Genomic DNA, 17,648 nt, shown 5'->3' with positions numbered 1-17,648 from the left:
ACATAAACCAGAGACTTCATCAGCCTGAGACCAGAAGAACTAGATGGTGCCCGGCTACCACCAATGACCACCCTGACAGGGAACACAACAGAGAGTCCTCTTGGATGGAGCAGGAGAAATGTGGGGTGCAGAACTCAAATTCTAGTAAGGAGACCAGACTTAATGGTCTGACTGAGACCGGAGGAACCCCGGAAAGCATGGCCCCTGGATTCTCTATCATCCCAGAACTAAAACAATTTCCGAGACCAACTCTTCAGACAGGGATTGGACTGGACTGTGGGACATAAAGTGATACTTGTGAGGAATGTACCTCTTAGCTCAAGTAGATACAAGAGACTAAATGGGCAGCTTCTGTCCGGAGGTGAGATGGGAAGGCAGAGAGGGTCAGGAGCTGGTTGAATGGACAGGGGGAATCAGGGGTGGAAAGGAGGAGTGTGCTGTCACAGTATGGGGAGAGCAATTAGGGTCACAGAACAATGTGTGTATGAATTTTTGTGTGGGAAAAAATTATAAAAACAAAGAAATACTCCATCTACCGTCTAATCTGGAAGCCACGAGCTCCATGTGGCTACAGAGGCCAGTGCAGCCAGTGCTGGCTGAGGAGCTGGGTTACTCTCTCATTCTATTGTAACTACTTGAAATAACCTCATGGGGCCGCTGGCTGTGCTCAGTGCCGGCCGATTGGCCCTGAGTGGTTGTCAGCTGACGGTGATGGCATGGGGTCGGCTCACATGTGTAAACAGGTTCATTAAACCTCGCAGTTTGCATTGGGTGAATCTGGTGCAAAAGACCCCATTAAAGTGTTAAAAAGCAAAGATGTCACTTTGAAGACTAAGGTGCCCCTGACCCAAGCCATGGTGTTTTCAGTCTCCTCATATGCATGTGAAAGCTGGACAATGAATAAGGAAGAAAAATAGATGCCTTTGAATTATGGTGTTGTTGAAGAATATTGAATACACCATGGACAGCCAGAGGAGCAAACAAATGGACAGCCAGAATGCTCCTTAGGAGGGAGGATGGTGAGACTTTGTCTCACATACTTTGGACATGTTATTGGGAGGGATCCCTCCCTGGAGAAGGATATCATGCTTGGTAAAGTAGAGGGTCAGCGAAAAAGAGGAAGACCCTCAATGAGATGGATACAGTGGCTGCAACAATGGGCTCAAACATAGCAACAGTTGTGAGGATGGCGCAGGACCCGGCAGTGTTTCGTTCTGTTGTACATGAGGTCACTATGAGTCAGAGCTGACTCAACAGTACCTACAGCAAAAACAAACCTCGCCGCTTCATCCCACGGGGACTTGATCCCACCCCAGGCGCAAGTGTGGGTAGACAGCAGGTTAGCTTGGGGCTCTTGTGCTCCGGGAACTCAGCAGACAGAGATGGAAAAGAAAGGCACACCTCCCCCCGCCCCTCCCTGGGATGCTGAACAAACCATAAAATCAATCGACTTGATTCTGATTCATGGCGACTGCATACGTGTCAGAGTAGAGCTGTGCTCACAGAGTTCTCAGTTGCTGTGACCTTTCAGAAATAGATTGCCAGGTTTTTCTCCAAGGCACCTCTGGATAGATTCAGACTGACAATCTTTCAGTTAGCAGCTGAGAGCATTAACCATTTGCACCACCCAGGGACTCCAGTGAACTTCACACCCTTGCCTAAAGTTCAGTTCAGCGTGTTTTCCGCTTGCCTCTTATGCGGTGGGGCCTGGGCTGGGCACACAGGACTGAGCCCATGGCCTGGGACCCAAGGCCAACGCTGCAACTCAGAGCTGTTTTGTAGTGGGATGCTTGCCTGCCAGGGTGAAGAAGGAAAGGGGCCAGTCAGAGCGGGGTATAAGCTACAGCTTGGCATCTAGCAGCCGCTCACTACAGGTGAGTTGATACAGCGAGGGATCAACTTAATGCATGGGGGAGTCAAAGGTTTCACCAAGGAGGTGATGCCCTAGTGAGGTATTGAAGAATGTGTAGGAGTTTCTTTGCCAGGTGGGCATAATAGTGAAGGCCAATCCAGGCAGAGGAATAAAATTCCAGAGGCTCCGAGAAAGGATGTGACCTGGTGTGTGTAGCTGTAATGTTTTGGTAAAACGCAAGGGGGAGGAGTCACCAGGAGCTCTTGTGCAGACAAACATTTATTAGGTACCTACTAAGGTCCCTGGGTGGTGCAGCGGTTAAGCACTCAGCTGCTCACCAAAAGGTCGATGGTACAAACCCACCAGCCCCTCCTCTGGAGAAAGACCTGGCGATCTGCTTCCATAAAGATTACAGCTTAGAAAACCCTATGGGACAGTTCTACTCTTTCACATGGGGTCACTATGAGTTGAAAATTGACTTGATAGCACCTAACGACAACAGCCCTACGCTCAAGAGTTTAGAGCCATCTCCTATTCTGACCTTCAGACAAGAGCCTAGTGCTCAGGATCTGGGATCCTCTGAACAGTGCTCCTAGGAGAAGGGTCAATGAATGTTTGTTGAAAGAATGAATGAATGGCAGCAATGGCTATTGTTGTTACGTGCCATCAAGTCAATTCCGTCTCATAGTGACCCCATGTGACAGAGTAGAACTGCTCCACAGGGTTTCCTAGGCTGTAATCTTTACAGGAGCCGATCACCAGATCTTTCTCCCGCTAGTGCGTTCACACTTCCAACCTTCGGTGAAGGGGAAAACAGGCTTTGCGAGGCTGAACATGGCTGCCCTCATGCTTTCTGTTAGTTCACTGCTGTTTCTGTTAGTTCACTGCTGTTTTCCAAGGCCCTGTTAGGTGACCTTGCTGTGGCTTGTAGCCACCTTTGTCCTTGACCACTATAAAACCTCTGCCCCCGTACTGCTGCTTGCGGAGATCTGCTCTGAGCCTCCTGCTTCCAAGGACCACTGCCTCAGTACATAAAGCTCGCTAATAATACAAACTCCTTTGCTGCCACACTGGAGTTGCCCACCTCTTTCTTTGGTCTCTCAAGTTACTGGTCCATGCCTGGACATTCGGTTAGCAGCCAAGTGCTTAATCATTGCACCATCCAGGGTTCTTACCTTAGGGTTTGAGGGTAAAAACATCACAAAGTTTAGTAAAGCAGAAAGAAAGGTTTTATTCAGCATATGTTCAAAGAGGCAAAAGTAGGAAAGGGACAAGCATGCTGCCAGAGCCATGTCTGCCAGAATCCTAGGAACATTACAGAATCGTCGGTATATACTAACATTACAAATGAACAAAACCATTGAAAGCTTTACCTTTTCACGGATTGGCTAAAAACTGCTAAATCACTGTGATTGTACATTTTGAATTGTCTTTCTTAATAATCATTGGTACACATTTCAGTAACAACAGTCAGGAGGGTCTTCATTGGTCCAACAAATCTTACTATTCACTAAATGCTAATAGAAAAAGATAAGAGTGGAAAGTATGTGGGTCTTTTGTGCTGTGTTTTATGATTTGTTTATGTGAAAGTTTCCCTAAAAGATGTTTTCCAAGATTGTCCTAGCTATTGTCTTTATACCTCAGGGCCCAGTTGATGTGTCCTTGTGAGTCCTTGTGAGTCCAGCTCCAGCTGGGTCACATTCTAGGACAAGGAATAATGACTCCACTGTTGTCTCCTAAATCACTCGTATGGACTTATGGTATTGGCTACTTAGTCATAGTGTCCCTAGGAGTGAAATAGAAAGGAAATTTACTGAATATGTACTTGATCTGTACAACTGGAAGAGTTCTAGGTCAAGTGAACGGCAGTCTAACTCGAATCCCCAGAATAGAGAGTCGTAGCCCCTCAATCAATTCCCAGACTTGAGCGAGTTGAAAGACCCACAAACCCTTGAATGAAGGGGAGGCCGGATCCCCTTGAGGAAGGACCTTACTACACTGTCAAAAATATGTACTGTTAATCTTTCTCCCAGCCTTCCCCAAAGGGATCTACGGCCTTTTATGAGAGTGACTGTTCATTGGGGAAAACGAAATAGTCAGGCTTTTTGGGGATTACTGGATACTCGCTCTGAACTGACACTAATTCTAGGGGACCCAAAACATCATTGTGACCCACCAGTCAGACTAAGGGCATGTGGAGGCCAGGTTATTAATGAAGTCTTAGCTCACGTCCATCTCACACTAGGTCCAGTGGGTCCCCAAACCCATCCTGTAGTGATTTTCCCAGTTCCAGAATGCATATTGGAATAGATATACTCAGCAACTGGCAGAATCCCCACTTTGGATCCCTGACAAGTGGAGTAAGGGCTATTATGTTAGGAAAAGCCAAATGGAAGCCATTAGAACTGTCCCTACCTAGGAAAATAGTAAACCGAAAGCAATACTGCATTCCTGGAGGGATTGCACAGATTACTGCCACCATCAAGAACCTGAAGGATGCAGGGGTGGTGATTCCCACCACATCCCTATTCAACTCACCTATTTGGCTTGTACAAAAAACAGATGGATCTTGGAGAATGAAAGTGGATTATCAAAAACTTACCCAGGTGGTGACTCTGATTGCAGCTGCTGTTCCAGATGTAGTTTCATTGCTTGAGCAAATTAATACATCTCCTGGTACCTTCTATGCAGTGATTGATCTGGCTAATGCCTTTTTCTCCATGCTTGTTTTGAAGGACCACCAGAAGCAGTTTGCCTTCAGCTAGCAAGGCCAGAAATTCACCTTCAGTGTCCTACTTCAGGGTTATATCAACTCTCCAGCCCTATGTCATAACTTAGTCTGCAGGGACCTTGATCACCTTTCCCTTCCACAAGACGTCACGCTGGCACATTACATTGATGACCCTATGCTGACTGGACCTAGTAAGGAAGAAGTGTCACTGACTCTGGACTTGCATACTAGAGGGTGGGAAGTTAATCCAACAAAAATTCAGATGCTCTCCACCTCAATGAAATGTCTAGGAGTTCAGTGGTGTGGGGCATGTTGAGATATTCCTTCTAAAGTAAAGGAAAGTCATTGCACCTGGCCCCTCCCACAACTAAAAAGGAGGCACAACACCTAGTGGTGCCTCTGATTTTGGAGGCAACATATCCTTCGTTTTGGTGTGCTCCTCCGGCCTTTAATCAAGTGACTCAAGAAGCTGCTAGTTTTCACTGGAGCCCAGACCAAGAGAAGGCTCTGCAACAGGTTCAGGCTGCCGTGCAAGTGGCTCTGCTATATGATCCAGCGGATTCAATGGTACTTGAAATGTCAGGGGCAGATAGAGATGCTGTTTGGAGTCATTGGCAGGCCCCTATTGGTGAATCGGTGAATCACAGCACAGACCCTTAGGATTTTGGAGCAAAGCCCTGCCATCCTCTGCAGATAACTATTCTCCTTTTGAGAAATAGCTTTTGGCTTGTTACTGGGCCTTAGTAGGGACTGAACACTTAACCATGGGACACCAAGTCACCATGTGGCCTGAGCTGCCCATCATGAACTGGATGTTGTCTGACCCACAGAGCCATAAAGTTGGACGTGCACAGCAGCACTCCATCATTAAATGGAAGTGGTATATACGAGATCAGGCCCGAGCAGGACCTAAAGGCACAAGTAAGTTCCATGAGGAAGTGGCCCAAATGCCCATGGTTTCCACTCTTGTCACATTACCTTCCATCTCCCAGTCTGCACCTATTGCTTCATCAGGAGTTCCTTATGATCAGCTGACTGAGGAAGAGAAAAATCGTGCTTGGTTTACAGACGATTCTGCGGGATATGAAGGTACCACTCGAAAGCGGACAGTGGCAGCACTACAGCCCCTTTCTGGGACCTCCCTGAAGGACAGTGGTGAAGGGAAATCCTCTCAATGGGTAGAACTTTGAGCAGTGTACCTGGTTGTTCACTTTGCTTGGAAGGAGAAATTGCCAGATGTGCAACTGTATACTGATTCATGGGCTGTGGCCAATGGTTTTGTTGGATGGTCAGGGACTTGGAAGCAACATGATTGGAAAATTGGAGACAAGGAGGTATGGGAAGAGGTGTGTGGATAGACCTCTCTGAATGGGCCAAAGAAGTGAAGATATTTGTGTCTCATGTGAATGCTCACCAAAGGGTGACCTGAACGGGAGAGGATTTTAACAATCAAGTGGATAGGATGATGGTTCTGTGGCAAGCACTCATCTTCTTTCCCTTGCCACTCCCATCATTGCCCAATGGGCTCATGAACAAAGTGACCATGGTGGTAGGGATGGAGGTTATGCATGGGCTCAGCAACATGGACTTCCACTCACCAAAGCCAACTTGACTACAGCCACTGCTGAGTGCCCAATCTGCCAGCAGCAGAGACCAGCACTGAGTCCCTAATATGGCACCATTCCTCAAGGTGTTCAGCCAGCAATCTGGTGGCAGGTTGATTATATTGGACCACTTCCATCATGGAAAGGGCAGCATTTTGTTCTTACTGGAATAGACACTTACTCTGGATATGGATTTGCCTTCCCTGCACACAATACTTCTTCCAAAAACTACCATCTATGGACTTAAAGAATGGTTTATTCACCATCATAGCGCCCCACACAATATTGCCTCTGATCAAAGGACTCACTTCACAGCAAATTAAGTGCTGCAGTGGGCCCATGCTCATGGAATTCACTGGTCTTACCATGTTCCCCATCATCTTGAGGCAGCTAGTTTGATAGAACAATGGAATGGCCTTCTAAAGACACAGTTACAGTGCCACCTAGGTGGCGATACCTTGCAGGGTTGGGGCAATGTTCTCCAGGAGGCTGGATATGCTCTAAACTAGCGTCCAATATATGGTACTGTTTCTACTATAGCCAGGATTCATAGGTCCAGGCATCAAGGGGTGGAAATGGGAGTCGCACCACTCACTAGTACCCCTAGTGACCCGCTGGCAATTTTTTTTTAATTTTATTTTATTGTACTTTAAGTGAAAGTGTACAATTCAAGTTAGTCTCCCATACAAAAATTTATACATACATTGTTATGTGACTCTAATTGCTCTCCCTATGCTGTGACAGTACATTCCTGCTTTTCACCCCTGATCTCCCATGTCCATTCAACCAGCTCCTGACCCTCCCTGCCTTCTCATCTCACCTCCGGAGAGGAGCTACCCATTTCATCTCATGCATCTACTTGTGCTAAGAAGCACACTCTTTATGAGTATCATTTTATGTCCCATAGTCCAGTTGAATCTCTGACTGAAGAGTTGGCCTCGGGAATGGTTTTAGTGCTGGGTTTACAGAGAGTCCAGGGGCCATGCTCTCTGGGGTTCCTCCATTCTCAGTCAGACCATTAAGTCTGGTCTTTTTACTGGAATTTGAGTTCTACACCCCACTTTTCTCCTGCTCCATCAGGGACTCTCTGTTGTGTTCCCCGTCAGGTTGGTCATTGGTAGTAGCCAGGCACCATCTAGTTCTTCTGGTCTCAGGCTGTTGCGGTCTCCGGTTTATGTGGCCCTTTCTTTCTCTTGGACTAATGCTTTCCTTGTGACTTTGGTGTTCTTCTCCTTTCCTCCAGGTGGGTTGGGACCAATTGATCCATCTTAAATGGCCGCTTGCTAGGTTTTAAGACCCCAGATGCCACTCACCAAAGTAAGACTACTTGCAAAATGTTTGCTTCCTGTCCCCATGACCCTATGGTCTGCAGGTCTAGAGGTCTTAGTTCCAAAGGGAGGAATGTTCCACCTGGAGACACGTCACTGATTCCATTTGAACTGGAAGTTAAGAACGCCACCTGGCCACTTTGGGCTCCTTATATCTCTGGATCAACAGGCAAAGAAGGGAGTTACCATATTGGCTGGTGTGATTGATCCTGATTACCAAGAGGAAATCAGACTGATATTACATAATGGAGGTAAGAAAGAGTATGTCTGGAATGCAGGAGATCCCTTAGGGCATCTCTTAGCACTACCATGCCCTGTGATTAAAGTCAATGGAAAACTACAGCAACCCAATTCCAGCATGACTCATCTATGCCAAGAATTTTAAGGACAGCCACCTGCCCAACTGACTGGAAGATATCCATATTTGTGCCTATTCTAAAGGAAGATCATCCAACAGAATGCAGAAATTATCAAACAATATCATTAATATCACACGCAAGTAAAATTTTGCTGAAGATAATTCAAAAACAGTTGAAGCAGTACATTAATAGGGAACTACCAGAAATTCAGGCCAGATTCAGAAGAGAATGTGGAACGAGGGATAGCATTGCTAATGTCTGATGGAGCTTGGCTGAAAGCAGAGAATACCAGAAAGATGTTTACCTGTGTTTTACTGACTATGCAAAGGCATTCGACCGTGTGATCATAACAAATTATGGTTAACCTTGAGAAGAATGGGAATTCCAGAACACTTATTTGTGCTCATGAGGAACCTGTACGTAGACCAAGATGCAGTTGTTCGAACAGAACAAATGGATACTGCCTGGTTTAAAATCAGAAAGGTGTGTGTCAGGGTTGAATCCTTTCACCATACTTATTCATTCTGTATGCTGAGCAAATAATCCGAGAAGTTGGACTATATGAAGAACAGGGCATTAGAATTAGAGAAAGACTCCATTAACAACTGGTGATATGCAGATGATACAACCTTGCTTGCTGAAAGCGAAGAGGACTTAAAGCACTTACTTGATGAAGATCAAAGGCTACAGCCTTCAGTATGGATTACACGTCAACATAAAGAAAACAAAAATCCTCACAACTGAACCAATAAGCAATATCATGATTAATGGAGAAGAGGTTGAAGCTGTCAAGGATTTCATTTTACTTGGATACACGATCAATACCCATGGAAGCAGCAGTCAAAAAATCAAACAACATACTGCATTGTGCAAATCTGCTGCAAAAGACCTCTTTAAAATTTTAAAAAAAAAAAAAAAAAAAGAAGAAGAAGAAGAAAAAGATGTCACTTTGAGGACTGTGGTGCACGTGACCCAAGCCATGGTGTTTTCAATCACCTAATATGCATGTGAAAGCTGGACGGTGAATAAGGAAGACCAGAGAAGAACTGATGCCTTTGAATTATGGCGTTGGCGAAGAATAGGGAATATACCATGGACTATCAAAAGAATGAACCAATCTGTCTTGGAAGAAGTACCCCTAGAATGCTCCTTAGAAGTGAGAATGGTGAGACTTCGTCTCATGTACTTTGGACAAGTTACCAGGAGGGACCAGTCCCTGGAGAAGGACATCATGCTTGGAAAAGTAGAGGGTCAGCAAAAAAAGAGGAAGACCCTCAAGGAGATGGACTGACACAGTGGCTGCAACCATGAACTCAAACACAGCAACAATTGTGAAGACAGTGCGGACGGGGCAGTGTTTCATTCTGTTGCACGTGGGGTTGCTATGAGTCAGAATCGACTCGACAGCCATGAACAACAGCTGACAGCCCTAAATGTACCCTTCCGATATTTGCAGACATTCTCAGAAAAATAGGAGGGAGTAGGTGTGATGGTTTTTGTTCGTTCATTCATTTATTGGCAATATTATCTGGTTACATAACATTACGTTGGTTCCTTCCAGCCTCTGCTCACGTGGCCCTTTATCAGACAGGCCTTTGGGGACCACCCCGTATAAAATACACGGCGCCTACCACTCCATTGCCCGCCACCTGTCCACCTGCCCTGGTCCAGGTGCCAATCATCCCTTTCCCCTCGCTGGAGGCTCAGCTCTTCCAGGGCAGTCCCTTTGCCTTGCTCGCAGGCCCCTCCTGCCTTGACGGTGGCTCAGTAACAAGTCTGGGCCGTGGGTGAGGTGCCCCCGGGCTGGCCACCACAGCTGCGCTCCGTGTATACGTGTGTCCCAGGTGGAGACGTGGAAAGTTCCAGGAGGTGGTCAACGCCCAGTATGTCTTGCTGGAGGTGAACGGGCTGTTCACGTACACATACTCCCTGACGGCCGGCACTGCACTCTGCAAATCACAGCCACAGAACTGGACCACCATCATGGCGGATGCTGGCTATCACAGGCCCTTCTCCTGGGACAGAGAGGTGACACTTGCTCTTTGATTACTTCCAATCAGATGCAATGGCTGTTCATGCCCAGGTCGCGGGGAGGGTAAGGAATGGGACACTGCCAGGTGGCAGGGCTGAGTATGGGACGTTAGATGAGCAGGCCCTCTGGGACTCTCTCCCAAGAGAATTGGCCAAATGATCAAAGACGTTTGTACCAAGATGGTCACCTGGCACTGCTGATAATTGGCAAAATTCTGAAACTTCCAAATGACCATTACTGAAAAAACAAAAAAAACCCATTTGCTGTCAAGTCAATTCTGACTCATGGCGACCCTCTGTGTGTCAGAGTAGAGCTGTGCTCCACGAAACAAAAAGTAGGTTGCCATGCCTTTCTTCCGAGGTGCCTCTGGGTGGACTCGAACTGCCAGTCTTTGAATTAACAGCCCAGCAAGTTAACCATTTGCACCACCCAGGGAGAAAGTCTACCCATGACAAAGGGACCGATTAAATTCAGGCTGTTTCGCTTGGCGAGTGTTTTCATAATTCAGATCAGTTCATACCTATTGGCACATAAGGGCACGATGCCCGTATAAGGAAGAAATGTGTTGATTCCCGCGTGCGTTTTCCCCAGCTCGCTCATGTCTTGCCTCCAGTCAGAGGCGCTGAGCGTCCGTACGGGAACACAGCCAATGCCGCCAATAGGCGGCGCTCGCTCCCTGCTCCTGACGCGCACGCCCACAGGCGGACGTCCCGGATTTTTTTCCGTTTACTTTCAGGGCCTCGGCCCCCTGCATACACTCACTTCGTCGAGTGAGGTCGATCATTTTTGTTATTGGTAGTGGTGGTCTGCGTTTTTCACTTTTCCTTCCTTTTTATTTTTATTGTGGTGAAAATATACACAAGAAAACAACGCACCATTTCAACAATTTCCACAAATAAAATTCCGTGACCTTTGTCGCTATCCTTTGCTGAATTATTCCATCATCATTAACATAAGCCCAATGCCCCCGAAGCAAAAACTCTCCCCTCCGCCTCCCTCCCACCTCTGGAAACCACTGATACAACCTTTGGTTTCCGTAGGGTCGCTGTGAGTCGGAATCCACTCTGTGGCAACGGGTTTGGGTTTTTTTCCCTACACTTTGTTCTGAAGGAGCCCTGGTGGGACAGTGGTTAAGCACTCGCTGCTAACCGCAAGATCGGAGGTTTGAGCCCACCAGCAGCTCCAGAGGAGAAAGATGTGGCAGTCTGCTTCCGTAAAGATTAGAGCCTTGGAAACCCTATGGGGCAATTCTGCTTTGTCTCTAGGGTTGCTATGAGTCCAAATCGACTCGACGGCAACGTTTTTTGTTTTTTTATACTTCGGTCTCCTTCACCTGCCTCAGTTTCCTCACCATATAGTGGGGCATGAATGGGTCAAGAGGGTCTGCCTGGTTCAGAAGCCAGAATCTGGTATTACTGGGAGGGGCGAGCATACAAAATCACTCACTGGGCAGACTGGAGGGGCTGGCTCGAGGCTGGTCTCAGGAAATGACCCCAGAACTGACCACAGGGAGCTGCCACCTCACCCAAGATCAGGAAGGTGGGGACTCGGAAGGCCACCCAAGACTACTGAGATCAAGGCCTGCCTGCCTCTTGATGTCCATGACTGTGCCTGGGGGCAGCACCAGTGAAATCCCTCAGGAAGGAGCCCCCACCTCACTGCCACCTTCCAGTTTTCTGAGTGTGTAATTGACACCGCCATCAACTCCACAGCAGTGGGTTTGGGTTCATGCTAGATTCATAGCTGCAAGGGAGTCTAGGAAGCAGAGCTATCAAGCCGCCAGCCTCCAGTTCAGGAAGGCCCAGCAGGAGGAGGGCTTGGAGGACGCTGAGCATCCAGTGCACAGGCTCCTCCACAGGGACCACAGGCCTGCTCACCCATGGGCATCCCGTGGCAGGTTTGATGAGCGGTGGGGTGGGCTGTGCAGTGGAGGGCGTCTGTGGGCCTTGGCCAAGGGAGGGCCTGGGGCAGCAGGCACACGCGGCCTGAGAGCCTCTGTCCTCCTCCCCAGAACTATGTGAGCTGCCACAAGCCCAACGGTGGCTCCCTTCTGAGGTGGCCAGATGTCCCATATCAGATCATGGGCGGCCCAACAAACAACAAGATCATTTTTGAGCAGAGGAATGGAATCTACGTCTTCCTGCTTTCCATCGTGGACCCCTACTACAGGTGAGGGGAGCGGGTACTCCCCTGTAACGGGCATCTGGCGAAAGGCCGACTGTCCTGGGGTGGGCTACACGTGGGGGGACGTACTTTCCTCCCTCCCTTCAGTGGGATGTGGCTCAACGGAGTCCCACCAACAGTCCAGACTGTCCCTGGGAAGAGTTGCATTTCAAGTCCTGGTGACATTTGTCCATTCACTAAGAAAATACTCAGCTTTGCTGTGGGCCAGAGCCCGTGCTGGGTGCTGGGGGAGAGCAGGGACCAGCAGCTACATCCCTGCCCTCGTGTGCTGCAGGCACCCTCTCGTGCCACCCCTGACTGCTGATATGCCAGGAGTGGTGTGCCAGAACTGGCTCAAACCCGTGATCAAGTATTCAGAAATTTTGCACCAGCTGACTTCACGTTGGTATCTTGAAATCAGCCACGATGGGAGTATTTATACCAGGGCAAGCGGCACACACTGCAAAGCAGACCTTCCCGCAACCCAATCCCCTCTCCCCAGCTGGCTGTTCACCTTTTCCAGCACGCTGCATGCTGGGAAGGCTTTGGAAGCCACCTCTCAGAGTGCTGACCCAGACCCTTAACATCTCCCATGGGAGGGGGGGCGCGGACTGTCGGACAGCATCCTTTCCCTTGCCTTAAGCCATTATCCACCATTATCTATCCCCTCCCAGCAGGGACATACAAAAGTCCTTCCTAGCAAAGCATGTGGGGACCTTGCCTGCCCTAGAGGCCTCAGGCCTGGACTGGGATCAGCTCTGGGATGACCCCAGGTGGAAGGCCCTGGGGTGGGGGCATCCAGAGGAGAGAAAGGGGACTGTGAGACTTGCCCCCTCCCACTGTTCACCATGCTTCTCCCCCGTATCGCGCCCCAGGGAAGTCTCACACTCCAATGCCTTTCCCACGGGGTTCCTGTCTCTGGAAGCCCCCCTCCTGTCCCGCTCACCCCCCATCTGCTGCCCACATCACCGGTGCTCCGGGCTCCTCTCCAAGGCCACCTGTGGTCCCTTGTCATGCCTCCTCACTTCCATTGTGTTGTAACAGTTTATTGGGCGGTGCAGATGGTTAATGAGCTCAGCTGCTAACTGAAAGGCTGGAGGTTCGAGTCCACCCAGAGGTGCCTAGGAAGAAAGCCCTGGTGATCTATTTCTGAAAACTCAGCCCCAGAAAACCCTATGGAGCACAGTTCTACTCTGACACACAGGGGCGCCGTGAGTCGCAATCGACTGGTTCTGACATAGTCCCATCTGACCCCTTGACTCCGTCATCCTGGACTGGTTGGCAACTGGTTTTTGTTTTTGTTTTTTTTTCCTGCCCTCTCTGGACTGAGCCTGGGGGGAAGGATGGGCCTCGTCCCCAGAGGAGGAGACCACAGAGGGCCTGCAAAAAAACAGCTGGTGCCAAACCCACAGAGAGAAGGACAGAGTCAGAAGCGATAGATGTTATGGAGCATAGATGGACGTAAACGGAACGGGATGTCCCCAGCCCCTGCGCTGGGGCCCGGCTCCACCACACGTGGGCTGGAGCGAGTCTGCTGGGATGAAGAGAGGGGTTCAGGAGGCTATGCCCTAAGGCCCGTCCCTGCCCACCTGTCCTTGCAGCTACTGCCACCTGGAGACCACCTTCAGCATCTACGTGTACGGGGACTTCCCACCCAGCATCATCCCCATCGAGCTCACCATCATCCTGCTCACAATGGGCATGCTGCTCACCCTGTGGCTGGTCTACGCCATCCCCAAATGTCACGCACCGAGATGAGCCACAGGGTCCTGGGCTGCTGGGCCACCCTGTTCAGGAGCTGCAGGGAATCCTACTCGTGTTTCCCGGCCAGTTGTTTAGACGTAGCCGGTCGGGTGGCAGGGGGGACTCGGGGCTGAGGACCCCCAGGAAATAGCTCGGCTTTTCACAAAGGTAATCTGTTGGGGTCCAGAGAGTCGTTTTAAAATAAAGCATTATGGAAAAAAGCAAGGGTCAGCGGTTGATGAGCCTGTGGGAGCCCTGAGTGGTGCAAACAGCAAACACGCTCAGGTGCAAACCGAAAGGTTGCAGGTTCGATTCCACCCAGAGGCGCCTCGGAAGAAAGGCCTAGTGATTGACATCAGAAGAGCCAGCCACTGAACAGGGAGTTTAAGTCAATGGGAGTGAAACAACCGGAACAGAAATATCAAGAATGTTAACATAATGTGGAGGATGTCACCAGGATCACTGATTGGTACATCTAGAAATGGTGGGATTGGAGTGGGTTTTGTTGTGTATATTTTCACCAAAAATAAGATAAAATATTAATTTAGAAAAAAATCAGCCACTGAAAACCCTATGAAGTACAGTTCTATCCTGACACACACGGGGTCACCATAAGTCGGAGTCGACTCCATGGTAACTGCAGACTCCACACCCTGGACAACAGTGGGAATGGAGATAGTTCCTTTCAGGGTATGGCCCCCCCCACCTCTTCCCCAAGACACTCCAGTCCAGCTTCCCGCCCAGCTCCTCACTGGGACCGTCCCCCGGCTGACAGAGCTCAGGAAAGGCTTGGGGCCTTCATTCCAGAACTGGGTATCAGAGAAGCATTTGCTACTTGGGCAAGGGGCAAAGAGGGGCCTGAGAGGTGCTCGTTCAGCTGATTAACTTGCTCACGGAGGTAAAAGTTTCCCTGCACTTCCTGTCACTGCTGAGCAGAACAAGAGTGACTTGGGGGTGTACCTGGAAGACCATTTCTCTTCGGTCGCCTGCTGTTACTGTTGGCTGCCGTCATGGCGAACCCACGCACAGCGGAACAAAATGCTGCCCAGTCCGGCGCCATCCCCCTATCAGTTTCGGACTGGAATGTTGTGATCCACAGGGTTTTCATTGGCTGATTTTCGGAAGTGGATCACCAGGCCTTTCTTCCTAGTCCATCTTAGTCTGGAAGCTCTGCTGAAACCTGTTCAGCATCCTAGCAACACGAACGTCTCCATGGATAGGTGGTGGCTTTGCACATGGTGCATTGACTGGGACTCAAACCCGGGTCTCCCATAGGGAGGGCGGGAATTCTACCATTGAACCCAAGGCCACCTACCGTCTCCCTTTAAGATCTATTAGGTGGGAGAACCTAACTGGATCTCTGAATGACATTTGGGCAGCTCCACTCTGAGGTTAAAAAAGAAAACATTCTGCACTCATTGTAATTGCCCCACGCAGCCTCCATTCAGTCTCACGGAACGCGGTGACCAGTTTTAACAGGTCGTCCTAGGCTGGGCCAGCTCGGCACCATGGACAGGGTCTTCTCCCTGTCCCACCCCTCCCACCCTGACTTGCCAGCTCAGGGTTCTGAGCACACCCACCGGGCGGAAGTGGGGCCAGGACACAAGCGCGTTTGTCCCCGACAGGTACCACTGTGAGACGGCTCGTGGTCGCCCGGGCCAGTGGGGTTGGTCCCCTCACGGAGGCCCTGCCAGCGGGCCCATGCTCCCCGATGCAGGGGTACACTTCCCTCCTGTTGGGGTTTCAAGGAACAGCGTGACACGTACAGCAGTGAGATCCCTTATTACTGAGCCCTTCTCACCTCATGTCCTGGCTCAGCACAAACGTTTGCGCTTGACTGTGAACTAAAAAAGGAGCCCTGGTGGCACAACGGTTAAGCACTCGGCTGCTAATGGAAAGGACGGTAGTTGGGACCCACTCTGCAGCTCCGTGAGAGAGAGACCAGGTGAGCTGCTTCCACAGATCACAGCCTAGAAAACCCCATGGGGTAGTCCTACTTCACATGGGATCACTATGAGTCCAAAATCAACTTGATGGCACCTAACATAACGTTAACCTAAAGGTTGGTGGTTCAAACCTGCCCAGCGGTGCTGCAGAAGAAAGGCCTGGTGATCTGCTTCCATAAAGATTCCAGCCAAGAAAACCCTGCGGAGCAACTCTACTTTCACATGGGGGCACCATGAGTCGGAAGTGACTCAATGGCAACGGGTTCGGTTCTTTGGGTTATTTTTTTCATCTCCTGTGTCTGTATTTTGACCTTTCTGTCCACTTACGTAACCCCAACTCCAGTCACTTGTTTATGATCGTTTCCCTTCTCTGTCTTGCTTCTGGTTTTTGGTTGGCTTTTTGAAGTGGTTGTTGGGTTGTCTGGTGGTCGTTGTTTTGCAACCCTCCCTCTGCAGTGATCTTCAAGAGAAACCACCCGTCGCCGGGGGCAGCCACATCCTCCTTGAACAGAGTCTCCCCTCAGTTGGGGGTCACTTGGTTTTAGTCTCAAAGACACCCCCAATGAGGCTGCGGGGAAAGGGCCTGGGGAGATACTGCTCGGAGTCGTTGTAGGTGGGGCCAGGAAGGCCTGAAGGGTGATCCCTGGGGACCCCACCAAACTGTCATCTCTACTTCCTGAGCCCGTTTAGGGGTTCTGAGGAGGTCAGGTGTAGTCTGCATGGTGCTGAGGGGGTAGAGGGAGGGCCCAGGACGAGGCAGGAGGGTCCCTGACCACCTCCCACCCCTGCAGGGGCGTGGGGTGGCCGGGGTCCAGGCCTGCTTCCCCATTCCAGGGCGGAGACCTCAATGTCACTTTGCTTCCCGCTTTCTTCCCTGCTCCTTCAGGGTCACCTTTGGGCGTGGCCGGCACCTGCCTCAGCTGCGGAGGAGTGTGCTCCGTGGACCCGAGGGGAGAGCCCCAGGGTGGGAGAAGGTGGGTGGAACCCAAGCCTACGCCTGGCCCCATTTCCCAGCTGGCAGGAGGCTGTCCTGCCACCTTGGAGGGAAGCCATGGTGTGGCCGGGCCTGGTACAGGTGTGCCCTCCCTGCCTCCATCCCTCACCTGTGCTCAGGTGTAGTCTGCACACCGTCACGTGCGCGCCTGTGCCTGCTCACCTGCACACCCTCTGCGCCCCCACCCTCTGTGAGCGCTGCTCCTTTCCCGCGTGGGTGCCAACTCCTGCACCCTGGCCCCCACCAGGCGTGTGTGCGCCAGCATCCACCACTGCGCTGACTCCCACAAATCTGGTGAACAGGCATGTGCAGCTTTATGCCCTGGCCTGTGGCCACCCTCCCTCTACCTGCCATGGCTTCCTGGGGCCAGAGGAGGCAGTTGTGGGGACACTGAGGGCCAGTGTGAGACCCACCCTGCTTGCTGTGTGTCTCCAGACAAGTTCTTACTCTCTCTGGGCAGCCTTGATTTCCCCGACCAGACCCGGGGCTGAGAGTCCTTCGGTGGGAGTAGGAATCTGGGCGGTGGCTCCCAGCGCCCCACAGCCCCGTCCCCACAGTGACCCCAACTCTCCAGGAGTGGGAGACGAGGGGCTTAGAACCCCCTTTGATTCTAGGGGAGCCCCTGGGTGGTGCAAATGGTTCGCATGTTTGGCTGCTAGCAGAAAGTTGGAGGTTCAAGTCTACCCAGAGGCACCTCAGAAGAAAGGCCTGACAATTGATTTCTGAAAGAGCAGCTACGGAAAAACTACAGAGCACAGTTGTGACACATGTGGGGCCGCCATGCGTTTGAGTGGACTTAGCACGTAGCGTGGCTGCGTGCGTGTGATTCTGGGGTCCCCACTCAGCCCGGCCTCACCGGGGCCCAACCTCACCTGCCCGTTGGGACAATGGTGCAA

At 50.4% G+C, this 17,648-nt stretch overlaps 1 protein-coding gene across 1 annotated transcript in view; it reads left to right on the top strand.

Moving 5' to 3' along the window:
- The window catches only part of CATSPERD (cation channel sperm associated auxiliary subunit delta), an 89,419-nt gene extending 75,592 nt beyond the window's left edge, over positions 1–13,827 (top strand). Inside the window, exons 19-21 of the mRNA XM_023733091.1 lie at positions 9,719–9,902; positions 11,918–12,075; positions 13,671–13,827. Of these exons, the coding sequence (XP_023588859.1) occupies positions 9,719–9,902; positions 11,918–12,075; positions 13,671–13,827 (499 nt within the window). The remainder of the gene's footprint in view (positions 1–9,718; positions 9,903–11,917; positions 12,076–13,670) is intronic.
- The last annotated feature ends 3,821 nt before the right edge of the window (positions 13,828–17,648 follow it).

This window comes from Trichechus manatus, unplaced genomic scaffold (assembly GCF_000243295.1).
Source record: "Trichechus manatus latirostris isolate Lorelei unplaced genomic scaffold, TriManLat1.0 scaffold00057, whole genome shotgun sequence".
In the NCBI taxonomy this organism is placed as follows: Eukaryota; Metazoa; Chordata; class Mammalia; order Sirenia; family Trichechidae; genus Trichechus; species Trichechus manatus.
Note: the sequence above shows the minus strand (reverse complement) of the source record. Positions and strands in the feature narration are given on the sequence as shown.